General features: G+C 39.1%; 1 protein-coding gene and 1 long non-coding RNA gene across 16 annotated transcripts in view; both read right to left on the minus strand.

The window, feature by feature from the left end:
- LOC135415034 (uncharacterized) overlaps positions 1–18,613 on the minus strand; it is a 621,260-nt gene that overhangs the window by 222,587 nt on the left and 380,060 nt on the right. The gene's annotated exons all lie outside the window — the stretch shown is intronic.
- CELF2 (CUGBP Elav-like family member 2) overlaps positions 1–18,613 on the minus strand; it is a 558,920-nt gene that overhangs the window by 48,044 nt on the left and 492,263 nt on the right. For all 15 annotated transcript variants that reach the window (XM_064656529.1, XM_064656521.1, XM_064656523.1 and 12 more), the window contains 3 exons: positions 11,898–11,977; positions 6,802–6,960; positions 4,459–4,522 (listed from right to left, as the gene is read on the minus strand). In XM_064656529.1, coding sequence (XP_064512599.1) covers positions 4,459–4,522; positions 6,802–6,960; positions 11,898–11,977 — 303 coding nt within the window. The remainder of the gene's footprint in view (positions 1–4,458; positions 4,523–6,801; positions 6,961–11,897; positions 11,978–18,613) is intronic.

Here is an 18,613-nt window from a genome sequence, read left to right on the forward strand (position 1 = left end):
GGATATAAAGGATCCTTGGGCCAGTGCAAAAGTATAGAGCTTTCGTGCAGATGGTCCTGGCTTCCAACTGGTCCCTCCAGATCTACTGAGCCAATCCAACAATTAGAGGAAAATATTCAGAAAGCAGAACCTTGCAGAGTTTCTCTCACCCATCTGGTCCTACAGACTCTGCAACAGGAGGAAATCTGGCTTGGGTAGCAGAAGAAGGGTGGAATGGATTGAACTGGGCTCAGAAAGGGCCAGAAGTTCAACCCAAAATGCAACCAAACTATGAGAGAACTTGGAAAGGACTGGAAAAAAAAAAACATACATTGGAAAAATATGAAAAGTCCCAGCTGTAAAGGGTTTAGGGATCTTAATGCCAAAGAAGAAAAGCCAAAACCATGGTTTCTCCTCCTGTATAACTTCAGGAAGCAAAATACACTGTCTATTCAATGAAATTTAGAGATACCCTTTGTGTTTTTTATGAGTACTGCACGTTTTTATGTCCTGAATGGTCACACATATAGAAATATTGCTGTATGAACCAATATTTATTCCTGCCAAAACATTTGACATTAACGGACAATAGAAAATCTTCATAGATCATATATTTTTTATATATTGAAAACACTGAAATATTTTTTACAATCACCCTAATAACAGTAAACCTCCCTGTTTATACTGTCTGTATAGTACTTTACAGGCTCATTGGCTTAAATAACTGCAGCTTTTAGGACCTGATCTAGTGCCAGCCAAATTCAATGCAAACATTCAAGCAACATCAATCTCCTTTGAACTAAGCTTTCCATGCAATTTGTATATATTTGAAGGAGGAATTTCTGTTTGGTTGAGAGGTTGCTAGTGCTTAATGTAGCTTGCATTGTCTTTTAAAGTAAGACAATCAAATCCCATAATGTAATTCATCTACATTATTAGCCTTCCCCAAAGACAAAGTGCAGGCTAGACGCTGAGGCTGGAGAGGCATGTGAGAGGAAACATTGTCTTTAAATTAGCATGAGCAGATATCAGAGGAGGGGAGGAAAAGTGAGGAATTGCTCACTATAAAATATACACATGAGGATGGCATGTGCTTTCATGTTTTATACAGGACAATGAAGCAGAGTTTGGCAAGGAAGGGTTGGTGCCTCCCATCAGGACCACGGGATTACCATAACACCAAAGGCAGCACTGCCAACTCTCCCAACAAATTTATTACCAGTCTGAACATATTTACATTGTTTTCTTTGGCTTGACTCATGAAATAAAACGATTTCATTAAAATCTCTTTTCAATAAAAAGTCAGAAAAACCTAATCCGAGGAATTAAGTGTGGAACCTTAAAGCTTGGAAAGCTAAATGGCAATCTACAACTTTTTGTCTCTTATATTTTAGTATCTCAGATTTTAGTTAGAACAGTTTCATGATTTGCTTGGATTTCACAAAATGCTAAATATATAGCAGGGTCAGTGGGCTGCTACAGCTGCTTTAGAGCTGGTGCTGTGTGTTTAATGTCTGTATCTTACTGAGTTCTTGAGAAAAATCTCAATATTTCATTGGGCTGTATTCTCACTTCCAAACAAACAGAAAAACTCCAACACTCTTGAATCACAAATGTCTAAAAATCCCACTCCTTTCACCAAAATCAAAGAACCACAGCTTTTGCAACACAAAAACTACTTTAACCATATTGAGGCATAATAGTAGGGAAAGGGAATTTAAAACTCCACACTGAAGACCAGTGTCTTCGCTCTGCTGGCAAAGAAACTTGCTTTGATTCAAGAAATAATATCACTGAGCAGAGCAAATAATTCTTCACATGTGCAGTGGGGTGTGTGCTGTGTCCTTTTAGTTTTGTACCAAGACAACACAACTTCAGCAATACAAATAAATACTTGCAGAACCAAAGGGCCCTAATTTTGGACAAGGGGGTGGCTCTATCAGAAATCCTAATGTAGCAAACCATGACTTCATCAAAATTTAAGCACAAAAGAGATGCTAGAACCCTGGCATGCAAGTAAGAGTGGAATTTCCTTGGCTCACATGGCTTTTGATCAAACTTTTAGTGTCTGAATTCCATGGTATGCACACCCATTGACTTCAAGGATAAAAGCTGCACCCCTCAAACACAAAGTTCAAAGAACTTGAAAGCAGCAATGATGGATCTTCTTTAGCACCTTACTCAACTGTGTCTAGATTTTATTCCCCACTTGGAAATGTTATATCAAAAGGCAAACTATATGCAATATAAAATTACATGTTAGATTAATTTTTGTAAAATGAACCTGTACATCTTAAGTTAAAAAACTGTGGGCCTTTACAAATGTTCAAAGACAGCTTCAGCAGGTAATGTAAGCTCTTGCTGCAAACACAGGAGTATTTTCTATTCCTTTCACAAAACATAATATACAAATTGTTAATATTGGATGCATTGCATGACATAATACTGCCTGATTTCTGAGAAGAGAACATGAACTCCCAGTTCTAACAATGAAATAGTGCTTAGTCTTTGGCACTTTCATGTAGAGGTGCAGCTCAGAGAACAATTCAGTATCAATAATTTTACCTTGAACATAAACATTTAAGTTACATGTTTTGGGGAAAGAAAGGAGTGAACTTCAAGCTGTTTTGATAACATAAATATAAGCTATAAAATACATTTTTCCAAGAAAGGCAGTCAGTCATTAAATTATCCCATAGATGAGGGCACTAGCAATCTAATTTGTAGCCGAGAAGGTATATCCCTCGAGTAACAATGATGTGCCAACTGTGATTTCTTAAGATGACTTTCTCCTCGTCTCAAGACCATATGATTTTCAGAGAATAAATCACAGCATGGATTGAGAGCCCATCCTGAAGTTACTTGACTAAAATCCTTAGTTTCAACAGAGTTCTTGAAGACAGAGGTGAATCTACACTACCAGTGAAAACCAGACAAACAAAAACTTCTAAGGTGCTCATAATGCGATAGATATCACATTATTTTTCCTTGGTGTCTCAATTCTTTCATTTGGTAGACCTAACCGAATATGAAAGCATTAAAACACAATCTCTGAGCTCAAAACCACTTCCAAAACTGCCAAGTATAAAACTGTTACTGACCCGTTCTGTTCTGTTTATCATATTAAGATACATTTTTTTGATGAAAAAAATGCTAGATTGCAAGTGTAACATAATAGAAGCAGCAAGCACTGCCAGCAGGTCTGAGGAAGAGAGAATAATTCAGAGATATTGTCATCTGTAGGCCAATTTATATTGTCAGACAGCAGGTTCACATTAGTCTCTGATGTCACTGCAATAATGGCATAATGTAACGATTGAGCAAAGAATACCTGTGGGGTATAGCTATACAGTGAGGTATATCTATACTTGTTACAGAATTTCAGGCTTCATTCAAAGTAGAACGAGAAGAAGCAAAAGACTAGGAATAAAAAAAGAATGAGAAAATGGTGTTCATAAAGACTTCTGAATATTTTAGCCCTTGTTTTATGATGATGAAGCAAGCACAATGTTGTATCTCATTGATTCAGTGGGTTCATGATTAAAATAAACTAATGTAGCAATTTAGGGGTTTTGTGATTCTTTTTTTTTTCCCCTGTAACAAGAAAAAAAAGCTTTTTAACAGTTCCTCGCGGCAGGCATAATGTGCATCTGTGCTCTGATTTACTGCACATGCTGCCTTCTCTAGCATCATGTTAAGTTAGGATATCAGCATGGTAGGTCACACAGTGGGAGTGACCTTTTGCTAATCACTACACATCAGTTACTACTGGCACACAGCTCATTACTAAGAAACCCTCCAACTAGCTGGCTTTCAAATCCGCTCACGCTTTGATTCTTTTTTCCCCTTTCCTTTCTTTCTTCTTTTTCCTCCAGACTAAAGATTATACTTTTACATAAAATCTCTGTTGTGTAATTTCGCCGACTAGGGTTCCAAAGTCAAAAAGGCACCCAGTTAATTTTCCATGATTATAAAAGGAGCCTGAAAATTCATGCTGAAGGTAGGCCTGTAATCTTGGGTTTCATTAAAAAGGTCAGAACATTTTTCCTCACCACCTATTATTAAAATGTTTGAGGGATGCCATTAATTTGATTTTTCAGGACACAGAAATCTCACTGGAAATTAGAATGTAATCCTGCTGTTGCTTTCCTGACACTTTTCATAGGGCAGGACACGGCTGCAGGGACTAAGAGCTCTCCTGCAATTTACAATTGGTTACTTTGGCCAAATGGCAGGTGACTAATGCAAGACAAACTGTTTGCACAACCTGGGAGCACTGGGTTTAATTTCAGTTCTGAAAGAGGGGAGAAAGTGTTTCTATTGACGTTGAACCACGAGCTGTCCCCTGCCAATACATCTGCCACATTTAATAAACAACATGCCCCCCGCCCCCGACAATGTGATTATTAGAGGTACAGAATTCAATCGCTTAAGAATACAAAACATAGCTGGAGCAAAGTGAAATGGTTTTTAACTCACCGGCCATTTGCTGAATGCCGCTGAAGGCACCCAAGTTACTGGAGGAAGTTGCTTGCTGCAGAAGCTGCAAATGAACAACACAACACAGCAATCTATCTGACAGTAATGCAACAAATGAAGATAAAACTAAAATGAGCTATCATTTCACATTTGGAGTATTTCTACTTTCCTTTACATTTATATAGTCTCTTGCCTCTGTCTGCTGTTGGAATGAACATCCCTAGAGTCAATGCTGTAAATCCATATTAATGTCTAATCTCTATTAAGAAACACAGAGACACAAGGGAAACTCAATAACATGGCTGCTTTAAAACAATTAATCAATTTATTCTTTTTAACAACCAGGTGTTAAATCTATTTAAACCAACATAGTGTGACTAATTACAACCCTCTGTAGTCTGGTAGTTACCATAACTCATCTCTGTCAATCACAGTCCATTCTCCCCCACCTCTGTGAATTCAGTTTTTTCTTTATTATCTTTATGAATCAAGCACACAGATATTCATTAGACTGGTATTTGTATATATTAATTTAGCCTATCTCAGTATTAATTATCCTACCTCAGTATTAATACATATTTTTAATTGCTGGGTAAATTGCTGTTTATAACACTATACCAAAGCATTGTATGCACACAAATTATGTATTTATGCATACCTGGTACATATATACAGATACATATATTTCATAGAATCATAGAATCCTAGAACAGTTTGGGTTGGAATGGACCTTAAAGATCATCCTTTTCCAATTCCCCTGCCATGGGCGGGGACACCTTCCACTAGACCAAGTTGCTCCAAGCCCCATCCAGCTTGGCCTTGAACAGCTCCAAGGATGGGGCATCCACAACTTCTCTGGGTAACCCATGCCAGTGTCTCACTACCCTTACAGGAAACAATTTCTTCCTAGTCTAAACCTGCCCTCTCTCAGTTTAAAGTAATTACCCCTTGTCCTGTCACTAAATTCTCTTGTAAAAGGTCCATCTCCAAACTCCTTGGAGACCCCCTTTAGGTACTGAAAACTCTAAGGTGTCTCCAGAGCCTTCTCTTCTCCAGGCTGAACAACCCCAACTCTCTCAGCCTGTCTCCATAGAAGTGGTGCTCCAGCCCCTTGATCCTCTTTGTGTCCTCCTCTAGACTCACTCCAGCAGCTCAACATCCTTCCTATGTTGAGCTGTGACCCAGAGCTGGACGCAGCACTCCAGGTGTGGTTTCATGAGGGCAGAGGAGAGGGGCAGAATCACCTCCCCCAACCTGCTGGTCACACTTCTTGTGATGCAGGCCAGGACATGACGCAGGCCAGGACATGACTGACTTTCTGGGCTGCAGGCTCACATCCATGGGTCATGTTGAGCTTCTCATCCACCAACACCCCCAAGTTCTTCTCCTCAGGGCTGCTCTTGATCTATTCTCCTCCCAGCCTGTACTTGTGCTTGGGATTGCCCCAACCCAGGTTCAGGACAAGGCACTTGGCCTTGTACTTCATAGGGTTCTATTTGTCTAACTCAGAAGCATCAGGAACTCTCAAGTTATCCAAAAGCTCCTCAGCCAAACGTCTCAACTCCAGAGCCACAAAAGGCAGAGGTTCCCTCTCAGCTGAGCTGCAGGGCAGTCTCTCTTGGCCACCCATGACCTAAGACAGATTTTCCAGCAGGGACAGCAGCTAACACCTCATTCTCATCTTACAAATGGACCAAGGAAAATATAATTTTAAATTTATGAGAAATAAATGGCTTTTCCTGGCCACCTTCACTTTCTGTATGAGGCTGTATGAACCACACATGTTTAGCATTGACAGGACCATGCATTAAAGAAAAAGCCATTCCCAAATGAAAATGTGGACAATTAGATGATTGATCCACAACATTCTAGTTTAGAGGCTGCACCATATAGATATGGCCTCTACTGTAGGCCATACTGAGCTGCCTGTCTGTCCTCCCCTAAGGAAGAACTTAAATTTTATTCCAGCTATAAAAACCAGACTCTAACATTCAAAAACCCAATAAAACTAATGAAATCAAATTTTATTTATGGTGAAGGGGTTGGAACTAGACAATCTTTAAGGTCCCTTCCAACCCAAGCCTTTCTATGAATCTATGATTTATTTTGCAGCACGAGGGTACTTTAGATGCTTGCCTTTGACAACACTGACACATCTCTAAATGCTTATCTGGTTTCTATTCCTTGTTATTTATTTCTAGTCCATGTGATAAACATACCCAGAAGACACACTACGTATCCTGGAGGGCTTAGCAATTTATTGCAGGGAGTTTACTATATGGCTTACCACGGTTCTAAAATAAATACAGTATAACACAGCCACCGCCTCTGCAATGAACTTACAGCTAGATATTGTGGCGTGAGTCCTCCAAGACCTGTGAGGTTTCCCCAAGTGGCAGTATTGAGCTGTTGCATCTGCTGAGCCAACTGCTGCTGCAAACGCCGCTGCTCCTTGTCCTTTTGGGTGTCAGCAAACTTCACCACGATTGGCGAAGAGCAGCCCTGTGGTCAGACAGATCAGGAAAGACAGAAGGGTTAAATCACACCGAGTCATCCTCACACCCTGAGCTCAGCCATGTCCTGTAGGGCCACTGGAAATGGCACGACCACGTCGTTCAGCCTCTCTTTGTGACTGGCATTTGTAGGACCGCAAGGACTAAGATTTTCAGGTTCTTAGGAAAAGAGGCCATGAAGAAATTATTGATTCCCTGGTTCTTTTTATAAAGCACCTTTCCTCAGGCTCTCTTTTCCTTCCAGCTATCAAAATCGCTGCCAGAGACAGCAAAGTGTACCAGTCTGCTTTAATTAAGCTTCACCGCTGATGAGATGGACGTGATGCTTTGTCTGCAGTCTGTTTTCAAGGCATTGCCAAAGGGAGAGGTGTCCAACCTCTCTGCTGCCAGGGACCACACAGCCAACACCGCCCTGCCACCACGGTCTGGCTGTGCAGTCACACTCAGTGCAGCTGGGCTTGTGTGCCCTACACTGCCTTGTGTTCCCTGTGTAAACAGACTGTGAGCAGCAGCCTCACTGCATTACCCATCATCAGTGAGCTGCTGATGTGAGTTTTCATGTCAAGGACCCCCAGTCAATTCACCCACCTGTGGTCCGCTCCCAGGCACGCTTTGTATCAAGCACCCTTGAGATGTGAACAAAGGGCAGGATGCAGACCAAAGGTGACTAGTTCTGGTGATAGCAGCCCATTCCTGATTGCCACCATTTCTTCTATTGCTTCTATCAGCCTCTTGTTACATGATATGGGAGGGCTGTTAGACGCCTTAGGAAATAGAGAAGCTGTAAGAAAGAACTAGAGATCTGGTCTGCAGCCTACGCCTCACCCATGTCTGAGGGACTATAGGGAAGAAGTAGGAGGTCAAAGACCAGATGGACTTTTGAGGTAAGCTGAAATTACCCTTGGACTTCAAATTATGCATTCCTGGGCAAAGTCACTGAGAGAACGAGATGTGATTATGAAAGATGTCTTTGTTGATTTCTCTGTGTTTCTTTTCCATGCTAGGAAATGTTTCGTATTTTAACTTTTCAAGTCTTCATTTTTTTCAAATCAAGGAAGCAAACTATATACTGCAATGATTCAGTTCTTCAAATTAATTCAAGCATTTTATGAGTCATAGAAACTGTCAATCCATTTCATACTGCTTTTCAACTTCATAGGATCCAATGAATAACTTCCCTCCACCCGCCATGCTTTGTTATACTAATTTCTTGTCTAACTTCAATCTGAACACAATGGTAGGAGTGATAAGTGACTCAAGTCCAAAAAACACAGCAGTGCTTTAGACAAAGTGTATAGCGTGGGATGCGGAGCAGGGTTACACTTAACCTAATTCTTCCTGTGGCTGCCCTCACAACACTGTGAACATCTTCAGAAAAGATCCTGTCCTTGATTATTTACAAAAAGCAGCCATGTACCTTTTCCTCTGAAAAACCTCACACCAGGACAAATAATAAAAATATTCACAATCATCAGATGAAATGATGAAATAAACCACAATAACAATATCTCTTGTATGAAGATCTTTCATCAACACCATTCCTTTAGAATTATCTTGGAAAATCATCACTTGTGATTTATTATTCCACCTCCAATTCCTTTCCTGTGTGTTTCATTGTAAAAAGGTCTTTCAGTGTTTCAGTGAGAGAGAAAGGAGATACATAACACTCCAGCAATCAAATAAAGATTATGGAGGAGTTGGCTTGTTACACAATTACCTCTCTCTAGTGATTTTTATACTAATATTAAAAATAAGATAATTAAAAAAAAAAAAAAAGTAAAAGGAGCCAGGGGGTGGAGAGTACGAGAGAGATTTTTCGGGTTTTTCTAATAAAAAAAAGCAAGTTGTTTCTATTTATTACAAGGTTTGGTAACACCGGGTTAAGAACAACTGAAACTTACTGCCTTCTACTTAGATGTACAGGAGAATAAAGTCTATTTCCAAAGAAATAGAAATGAGTATCAAAGGAAGAAATATTATATGGCTATTTCAGTTTTCAGTTCAGCAGCTCAGCACTCGACACTACAGCTGACATATTTATGAATGCTTAAATGTCAGTAAATTGTATAAAAACAATATCTCTGCAATTTATGAATCTATAATTCCTTTTTTTCACTGTCTGCTCTATATTTCATCACTTCATCATTTTCAAGAAAGCAAACATTCTGAAGACTGAAATTATATCTAGCAAGTGGCTCTATATGAGAAAAGGGTTGTTATTGTTGTATCAAATTTACTCCATGATAACAAATTAGTGTCTTCTACTGATGCTGCATTTGAATGCCTTAAACAAACAAAAAACCTCCACAGAAATGAGATAGAAAAGCAAACACTCTAGAGCAGCAATTATATTTTTTAAATCAGTTGATTTAATCAGGTCAGTAAGTCAGGTGGAAAGAGCAGTAAGAGAATGTATCATTATATGACGTGTTCAGCTGGACTTAACATCCCCATTGTTCTTTCTTAGCCCACTTTGAAAATTCATCTCGGTCAATGATGCGTGCTAAAGAAGTGAAAATAATGAAATCAGAAAAAAAAAATCTGTAGTAATTGGGTTGAAATACAATTGTGTACTATACATGGTCCCCTAAGTCCACTTTTGTTTGCAAAAGAACATGAAACAAAAGTGTCCAAGGATGACTGTTTCAGGCTGAGAGTTGACATTTAATGCCAGTCAACCCAAGTTAACTTTCTACTAGAGGAGTCTTGGCAAAAGTGAGCAATATCTATTTTTTTTGCCTACAGGGTGATTTCTGTTTTATGCACTTCCATTTTCTATCTTGAGAGGAGGTTTCCAGCACATACACAAGGTGCATTTCCTTTCCTCTTTCAATGGCATGGTATATCCATATCATTTAGTGCCATTTTCTTCCCAACAATTTGTGCTGCCTTCATATTTTCCTGTGTCTTGTCAGGGCAGCAGGTACAGCCTCCAATGAGTCCCTCCCTCATGGAGAGGGAGCGTGTACGGCCTCTTTCCAAGAAGGGACTCCCAGCCTAAGCTCAACTGACACAAAGACCCAGATATTCAAAGTGCAAAATATTTGGAATTGCCTTGCCTATATGGAGATCTCGGTGATGATGTCTCTAAAGGTGTTGAGAAGTATTTTGGTCCAAGAGTCTATAGAATTGATCCAAGATTCTATAGAACTAATGACACTAGGATTATCCCGTCAAAACCCAGCCTCTTTTGGAGCGCTGCATACAACAGAGGAACGGGAGAATTTGTCTGGGAGGTGTTATGTCTTTAATTTTACCATCTTCTGAAGTAGAGCTGTGTAAAATTCATTTTGCTAGACAGAAAAATACATTAAAACACATGGAAAATATAGGTAAAACACAGTATTACCAATAAACATTTCCTTTTTACTTGGAATCAAACCCATCAAAACATATATATCTGAATTAAAGGAGCAGTGCATGGCAGACAAATTACTACAGGTATTATTTTGAGACTCAAAGTGGCAGTTTTTTCATAATATATACTATCAGACTGCATAGACTGTATAACAGCAGCTTTCTAGTAAATATAATTTCAATTATTCTCATCTCATTGGTAGATTCTCATCTAAAACTGTATACCCAGGGTCTAAAAATGCATTGCACTGAAAAGAAAACACATTGATTATAAAAGAAGCTCAACCAAATTCAAACGTGATGTTTGGAAAGACAATAGCTTTGCAATGCCGATATCATTACTTGTACTATACAGGAAACAGTTAGTGACAGTTTCATGCACTAGCTGGAATTTTATCTTCTGCTCCTTCTCCTCTGTCCACCCTCCCACCCCTGGTCTCCCCCCTTGGCTCGTTACACAAAGCAGCTCAACGACATGACGCAATAATGATTGTTTAGCACCCAGCATGCTTTGGGAGACTAGAGCATTGCAAAGGAAAATCACTGAGAGAAAAAAAATAAATAAAAAAAAATTGAAAGGTCCTGGTGGAAAAAGAAATAAAAAGGAAAAAAAAAAAAAAAGAAACAAGTGCACATAACATCAATGCCACCTCTGAGAAAAATCATCACTACACGAAGATACAGTATACATAATACAGTATAACATGCACTCTCCAATGATAAGCTAGAAGATCCAGAGTAAGTAAAGATTTCATACTTGTGCGGTTTTTTGTGCAAAATTCTGAAAGACCATGACAAAAATCACAGACTGAAAAAAGTTTTGAGATTGCCAGACAAGCCGTGGCATTCGATAACCACTCCAACGACCGGATCGTTAGCCTGCAGCTACAGTCACATTAAGTGAACAAGTTTAAAGTTTTGAGCTGCTCATCATGATAAAATCCGAGGCCATAGAGGCAGTTCGGAAGGGAATAAAGAATCTTGCTTGCGAGGGGCCAGCCACGACGGTGCTCTGCAGGAAGTGCCACACTTCAACATGCTCTGTCATCATTAGCATTTTTATTGGCTACATGAAGAAGGCAAAATTATATTAAGTTAAAAAGAGATTCTATTTGCAGAAAAACACATGCACTAGTAACTCAGCGTGGCCACGTTAAATCTCTTGAGTTTTTTTTCTCAGAGTAGTGCAAATCACAACACTTAGAAATCTATTTAAAAGAAACTAAGATTTTTCTTCGAGGGGGTATGTGTGCTAAAAATAGAGATAATTTACTCATCAGTTATACTCTGAGTACGACTGAGGAGTGGTATTCACAGCATTTTATTTTCTGCTGAATGCCACTGAAAACAGGATAGAGAGCTGTGTTTGGATACCACACAGCCACCCCATTGTGCGCTTTCAGGTGATTAAGAAAAATAAAGCTTCACAAAGACAAGTAGAGTGAGCTGGTAAAAAATTTAAATCTGTGATTGTCATGTGTCTGATCTGATCCAGGAGAGCATGGCTTTACCATTCGCAATCATTTGCACAAAGAAAACAAAGAAAGGGCAAATGATACAGTACTGTACCTCCATGGTCTGAGACTGGTGCATGGCTTTGATTGCATTCTGTGCCATTGCCCTTGTAGAAAATGTGACAAACGCACAGCCTGTGGGAACAAGGGGACAGGGAGCAGGAAAGACAAAAAACAACAAGACAAAAGGGTTGGACGCTTGTTAAACCAACACAGTCTACGAGAACGGCCACAAGACGACACTGTTCTCAGTAGTACATAAAAATAAACAACTTCTCTAGTTTATTTATCGACAGTGCTGACTTGCTAATCTGACCATAGATGAAAGAAAAAAAATTAGGTGGGGATGGGTGATGTGAAGGGTTTTTGTTTGGATTTTTTTTTTTTTTTTTTTTTTTTTTTTTTTTTTTTTTTTTTTTTTAGTTTTTGGTTTTGGCTTTTTTTTCATGTTGTTTAGTTTCTGTTTCTGTTCTTTAGCCACAGGGTTTGAAATAAGTAAGGCTTTTACATAGCCTTTGGATTGCATAGTTAAGTCTATTCAGACCATGCATTAACAATTGCTTGCTTTTGTGCAGGTAAACTGTGAATAAATGACTGGCATTACCGACAGCTGAATTGGGAATTTAATACAGGGGTCCATTACATCACACATTACTGTGATGCACCAAGAATGATCATACAAATTAGAATGAGAAAAACTCCACTGTGTAGCCTGTGACTATGTGTGAAAAGACTCAGACAAAATTCAGTAATGTAGGTGGAATCTCAACATTTAAGAAAATGACAAAAATAAAAATCTTTACTATTTTTGTTTCTCCGAGTCCTAGGTACAAGTGTAATTCTAAAGCTATCGCCATCTTGAACAATTCTGAAGCTATGTGCATGAACACCTGAAAAATCACTTTTTTTTTTCCTTCTCAGCCTTTTAAATCATAATGAAAAGCCAGTAGGCTAATGCCTGGGCTATTTTTCCACCCTTTTACTACTGTCGGCCATACCTACACTGGGCATGGTACAGTTCAACTTTTTTAGTGCATGACTCACTGCCCTTTTGGCTAATAAAAACACTGCCTCCTGAGATTTACATTTTATTCTTCATGCACCCTTGGGCATCTTAAAGAAAAAGACTGTGAAATTAATGCAGATTCAGGCTGATTTTGTAATAATACCATGGCACACTAAAAGCTTAGCTAAAGCAACACAGACTTATTTCACTTGTGATCTCTAATGACTTTAAAAGTGCATTGATTTTCAGCTCCCTTAGCCTTGCACAGTTTGAACTTAGGTTTCAGAGAATAATTTAGTGTTCCACTCAATTTCCTCAAAACATTATTATTATTACTACTTAAAAGATTTCCAAATGAAGCAGATCTAAGCACTGAGAGGCTAAAGCATATTGTCATTTGAGAGCTAATGCATGAAAGCTACATTCTGGCATCAAAAATACAATATTGTTGCCCCTGTGGCCAATGGGCAAAATAAACCATTTTGCAATCCAACAAGCAACAGATTGTTTGGTTTATGCAAATCAATTTGAGGCATAAAATACCTTTTCTTTTTAGTTCTGTGTGTACCTGGTAAGATTATCAAGTCAAGACTGTATTCACATTTTAATCAAACAACAGTAAGAGAAAGCAATGCCTGATCATTACCCAAAAGCACTACATCTAGTCATGAAAATAAAGTCAATGCATTTTTGCATCATGTGGTATTTTTTTTCCTCTTTATTGCAAAGGCCCTTGATTCAAGAGAACCTAAGCTGTCTTACGTACCTCTGGCTGATAGGTGAGCATCATAAAATCAGAAGTCATAATTCTTTTACCCAAACTTCACGTATTTCTTAGGTAACAAAACAGCTGATGATGTCTTACTACTGTTTAGCCACACTACATGTTGTTATACTGATCTTGTTCAGCAACAAATTTCTGTCACAGAATATGATGTAACAAACCAGCTTTCTGTACAGCAATCTAGACAAAATGTGCAGTAGAAAGGTGAATAAACCACAGTACCTCTGCTTAGATTCCATATTGCTGCTGTGCACTAAAATTAAAGAGGCCCAAATTTACCATCAGTCTCACAGTAATCTCTCTTAATACCATTTCTATTATTACCATTAACAGAGGAAATAACACCAAGGGTTTTCATTTCTCGTCTTGCAAATTCAATGGGGGATGAGCACAAATAGAGATATACTGGAGGGCAGGCAAGGAACCCCATACAGAGCCTTGAATAATATTGTTGATAATGGTCAAGAATGCTTCACTCGCTTCTTTGGCTCTCATTATCCAGGAGTGTGTACCATAGTGACAATTACTGAATGGAGGGTTCGAATGCATAAGAAGCATGTAAAAAGTCAACAAAAATCAATAAGACACAGTTTATGCATTTATCACAATTTCTCCCCAGTAGTTCTGCTGTAAGTAACTTACTGAGAGATGTTGCAATTAGCAGGTCTCAAAAGAAATGTGAATCAGCAGAGAAATAAGGCTGCATTCCTCTCAAGATAAAGCAGACTCTCCCTTCCCTCCCTTAAGCTTTTTCTCTTTTTAACCACAGAGCTCAGCTGCTGGGGACTTTCGGTGCCCAACAACACTGCAAAGCCTTCCTCCTCACTCCTCAGCCCAAAACCTTTTGCATGGGTCCCGTTGCCTTTGTCACGGAGCAAAAAGACCTTCGTAGCAGATTTCTGTACCAGTTTGAAAGAGACTTGTTCTGTGGGCAAGGGGAATGCCTGATGAATGAGGTTATGCAGCTTGAATATGAGCATTTGGAAACAGCATTCCACAGAGAGGATGGGGCTGCATTTTAATTAGGGTTTGCCAGCCAGAGGCTACAAGGTTAGGTCCCCTTGTTATCTCCAGTCAGCAGGCCACTTCCCACCAATGGACAGTGGCCATTTGCACAGTAAATACCCAATTTACCTCAATAACCATGGCAAAAATTCAGTAAACAAAGTTATTTCTAAATTATTTGAAAACCCAGACCTTCAGTGGTTACCATCAAGCCCCCCCAATTAAACTCTAGCTATATTTCCATTTAACTATCTTTCCAGACATTGCTACATGTATTCATATTCAAGGGTTATTTTTAAGCTACCAAAACTGGACACTCACACACAAAATTTGTATATTTATTATGTGTGTGTATACATTATGTTATGCATGAAGTATGGGATATTATACATTTTATTATGTGTGAACTGTGAAGTCCTTTCCTTCTTAACCAGACTGCCACACCAGAGGAGAGCTAAGTCTGTATCATAGGAATAGGTCTACTTAACTCTATCACTTGCATTCGTAATTAAGGTGGTCAGAAATTCTGCTCTGGGATCCTTGTATTCTCTGCCATGGCCAATGGCAGGACCTTGATTTTCCTCTATGGGGTACATGTGCATTCGAGGAGGATGGTTTTGTTGGGCACCTAGAATTTAATCAGAAGCTGACATCCAAGGAAACTGTATTTCATTTGTTTATGTTTCTAAAGGGTTGGGAAAACCCTTTCCAGCATACTCTCACTCATTGTATTGCGTGGACACAGGTGGTCTTTTGGGAACACACTGCCAGCTTTAGGGCTGTAAATCACAATTATAAGAGGACAAGACTAATCAGATTTCATGCCTCGTGGTGCAAGGAAACAAGAAAGATTTTCGTAGCCTCTTACCTCATCCTATGAAACATGGCATTGATTGGCATGCCGTGGGCTGAGGTCTTCCAGACCAATAGCTACAAGCAAACTATTTCTGTTCTACCACACTGAGTCCTGATACTTCAATTATTCCCTTCTTACTGGAGCTATGGAGCTCTCTGGGAGAAAAAATGTGGAGAAGGGGGTATTTATATAGCTAAAGCCTTGCAATGACTTCATTTTGTACCACCAGCAACCTAGTCACACCAAAAACTAGATTCTTCTGTAAATATAGTCATCTTGCACTTACTTTTCAGCTCTGGTTTCAAAATGTGGCAGAAGCAAAAGGGGAGGGAGAAAGGAGGTCTAAGAGTTTTAGCTGCTTCTCCAAGGCTGCTCTCTCACCCCCTACACCAGAAAAACAACTGACTGGGGAAAGGCTGCTGGAAGTAATTTCCTCCTGCAGGTGGAATTGGAGGCAGGCACCCAGCTCTGTCACAGGAGATGTGTTTTGGAGCACATTATCACATCTGCCATCTCTGTTGAGAGAACAACTAAACTCTCAGGGTTGCTCCTTACCCCCCTCCCACCACAAACTGAAAAAGAAATTTGAAAAAGGTGTGAAATTTGATAAGCCTCCTCCTTGATCCGTGCAATCCCAAACCTAAGGCTTGCTGCTTGGGTGATTGAATATTTGAAATATTTAAAAAATATCAGCTCTGTTCCATTTCAGCTCCTACTCCATGTGATTCTTCCCATCTCAAGCTTTCCTAGACTGTTGTGAAATGTTCAGTCAGCAGTTCATGCACAGTCTAACACAACACCAATACTTGCAAGCTGCAAGTGAAGTAGAACATTTTTAAGTATGGAATCCTCAGGTAAGGTTCATACCTACACAAGAAACTCATCCAACTACTGTGGTCTACCAGAGGTTTTAAAGCCCTCAGTGAAGCCAAAAGGAGATGCAAAACCCATAGACATTGTTTGGAAATTTAAAACCATGGTTTTAAAGAGCTGGAGATGAAAGAATGGCAGGTGTAAACAATTAAAAAAAAGAAGAAGAATATATACATATATATACAGTGACCATTCTGACACAGAAAAAGACTCAAGAGATTTTCAAAGACACCTGAGCAATCACAGTGCTGTGTGTGGTGGCTGTGCAGCTGGTGCTGGAATGGTTGCACCACAGCTTCCCAGTTCACCACAAACAAAGTTTTTCTTCAATTTCTGTGAAGAAACAATAGTGAAAAGCTGCCAAATACTCTTCCAAAGAGTATCTGGGATCCTCTGAGATGAAAGCCTCTATTTAAAGAAAAGATAAGGCTTGAATAAAAAGCTATGGAAATTGAAATGTGACAAAAATAAACTCTAGTTGGGTTAAAATATTTCCAGCTGAGATTGCAAAGTAGACTTTCCCTTTTCTACACTCTGCTAATACAAACCAATCTGAAGGAATGAACAGCCTGGGAAACAGCTTCCTAATAAAGACATCATACAAAAATCTGTCTTAGTGTTTAAAATACATTTAATCTACAAATTAAGACATCAAATTGTTTATTGTAGCAATGTTTGGTCATTAAGTATTACTTAAGACACACAACGACAGGTCTGAGACCAAGTGCAACAATTCAGCCCAAAGGAAATTGTTTTGAAAAAGTCACAGTGAAGCTTTTCAGTTTATGCATATCAGGCACATAAAGGTAACAAGAGGCATGTCCTGTAACCATGCCTGAGCTCTTCAGCTCTGCTGACTTGACTACTGACCAGATGACAGTTTCCTAGATTTTAAATTTCCTGAAGTCCGTGGTTCCCTCGAAGCATTTCTAATTGGACATTCAATTACCCACCCTGCAGAGTACAGACTCCAGTAAGTGGAATTTACACAAACACAGAATCAAACGGGTACCAAAGACCACAGTATCTAACAGTGCCTCGATGACCCTCTTGTTGGAATAAAAAATAGTAAATTATTTCATTTCAGACTTCCCCTCTGGGGAGGGATAGCTGCAAAGCTGCAGTAATGGAAATCTGAGATGTAGTTACTGGCCAAAGGCCAGCAGAGACGTTGGTCACTTGGATGTGTTTCTTCCTTCCCAGCTGCAAAAGAGTTTCAGCAAGGGAGAACTAAATTAAATGTGCCATAATGATTGGAAAAAATGAAAATGTTAACACATTACAGCAAAACAAATAAGGCATGGATGTGCTTCTGAAGAGCTATTAAAATACAGCACTTCCACTGTCCTTGTTTCCCACCACTTACTGATATACAACTCAGAAGGGGACCCCTAATCCAGGGTGTACCCATAGCTGGCACTTCATGGTACTTTAGCTGAGAAAGGAGCAGTAAATATCTATGAGGAAAAAAAAAAAGGCATAAAATCTCCTCACTTACTTTTCCCTGCAATTAATTGTGATGCAAATACTAATTTTCTTTTACTAATTCATCAAGAATATCCTTGAATCTGAAAGTTAAGAATGGATTTTAATGAAATTAAATTGCCTGATCGTGGTGTAACTCTCTATTTCTTTTCTAACCTGCTCTTAAAGCAAAGAAAGAGTGAAAAAAACAATCTTTGTAATCAATGTCTGCAGAAATGTTCGCTTGTCCCGTGTGCCTGGTGATGTTAAAAAATCATACAATTAGGAGCCTAGTAGATGTAGAAAAATGCATTTTGAGCTTTTTCACAATTTTCATAGTATATCCAACTGTCTCTACATGTTATTAGCAGGTTTTTTCAGTGCATGCTATTAACCCAGTTGACATCTTTTTTGTATCTGATATATAAATCTGCACTTAGCAATACAGCAGAATAATTTTCTGTGCGGTGCTCCAGTGATACGGATAAGAGGATTTTTTTTATCATCATTATAGATGGTAATAATTCCTAGAGTGATACAGAGATATCGATCCACTGATCTAAAAAAGTGTTTTACAAAGGCAGAGAAGTGTTGCTACCCTTATTTTAAGGAACAGGATAACAGAGATGATGAGAGACCAACTCACCTATGGTCAATACAGCACATCAGTGGCACAGCTACAAACCAAACTTGGGTATTTCTGGCTATTTTTGCACACTCCAGCTATCACTGCATGGCTGTCTGTGTTGGCATCTGTGGTCATGTAGACATTACACAGCATTG

The sequence above is a fragment of the Pseudopipra pipra genome, chromosome 5, assembly GCF_036250125.1.
Source record: "Pseudopipra pipra isolate bDixPip1 chromosome 5, bDixPip1.hap1, whole genome shotgun sequence".
Taxonomy (NCBI): domain Eukaryota; kingdom Metazoa; phylum Chordata; class Aves; order Passeriformes; family Pipridae; genus Pseudopipra; species Pseudopipra pipra.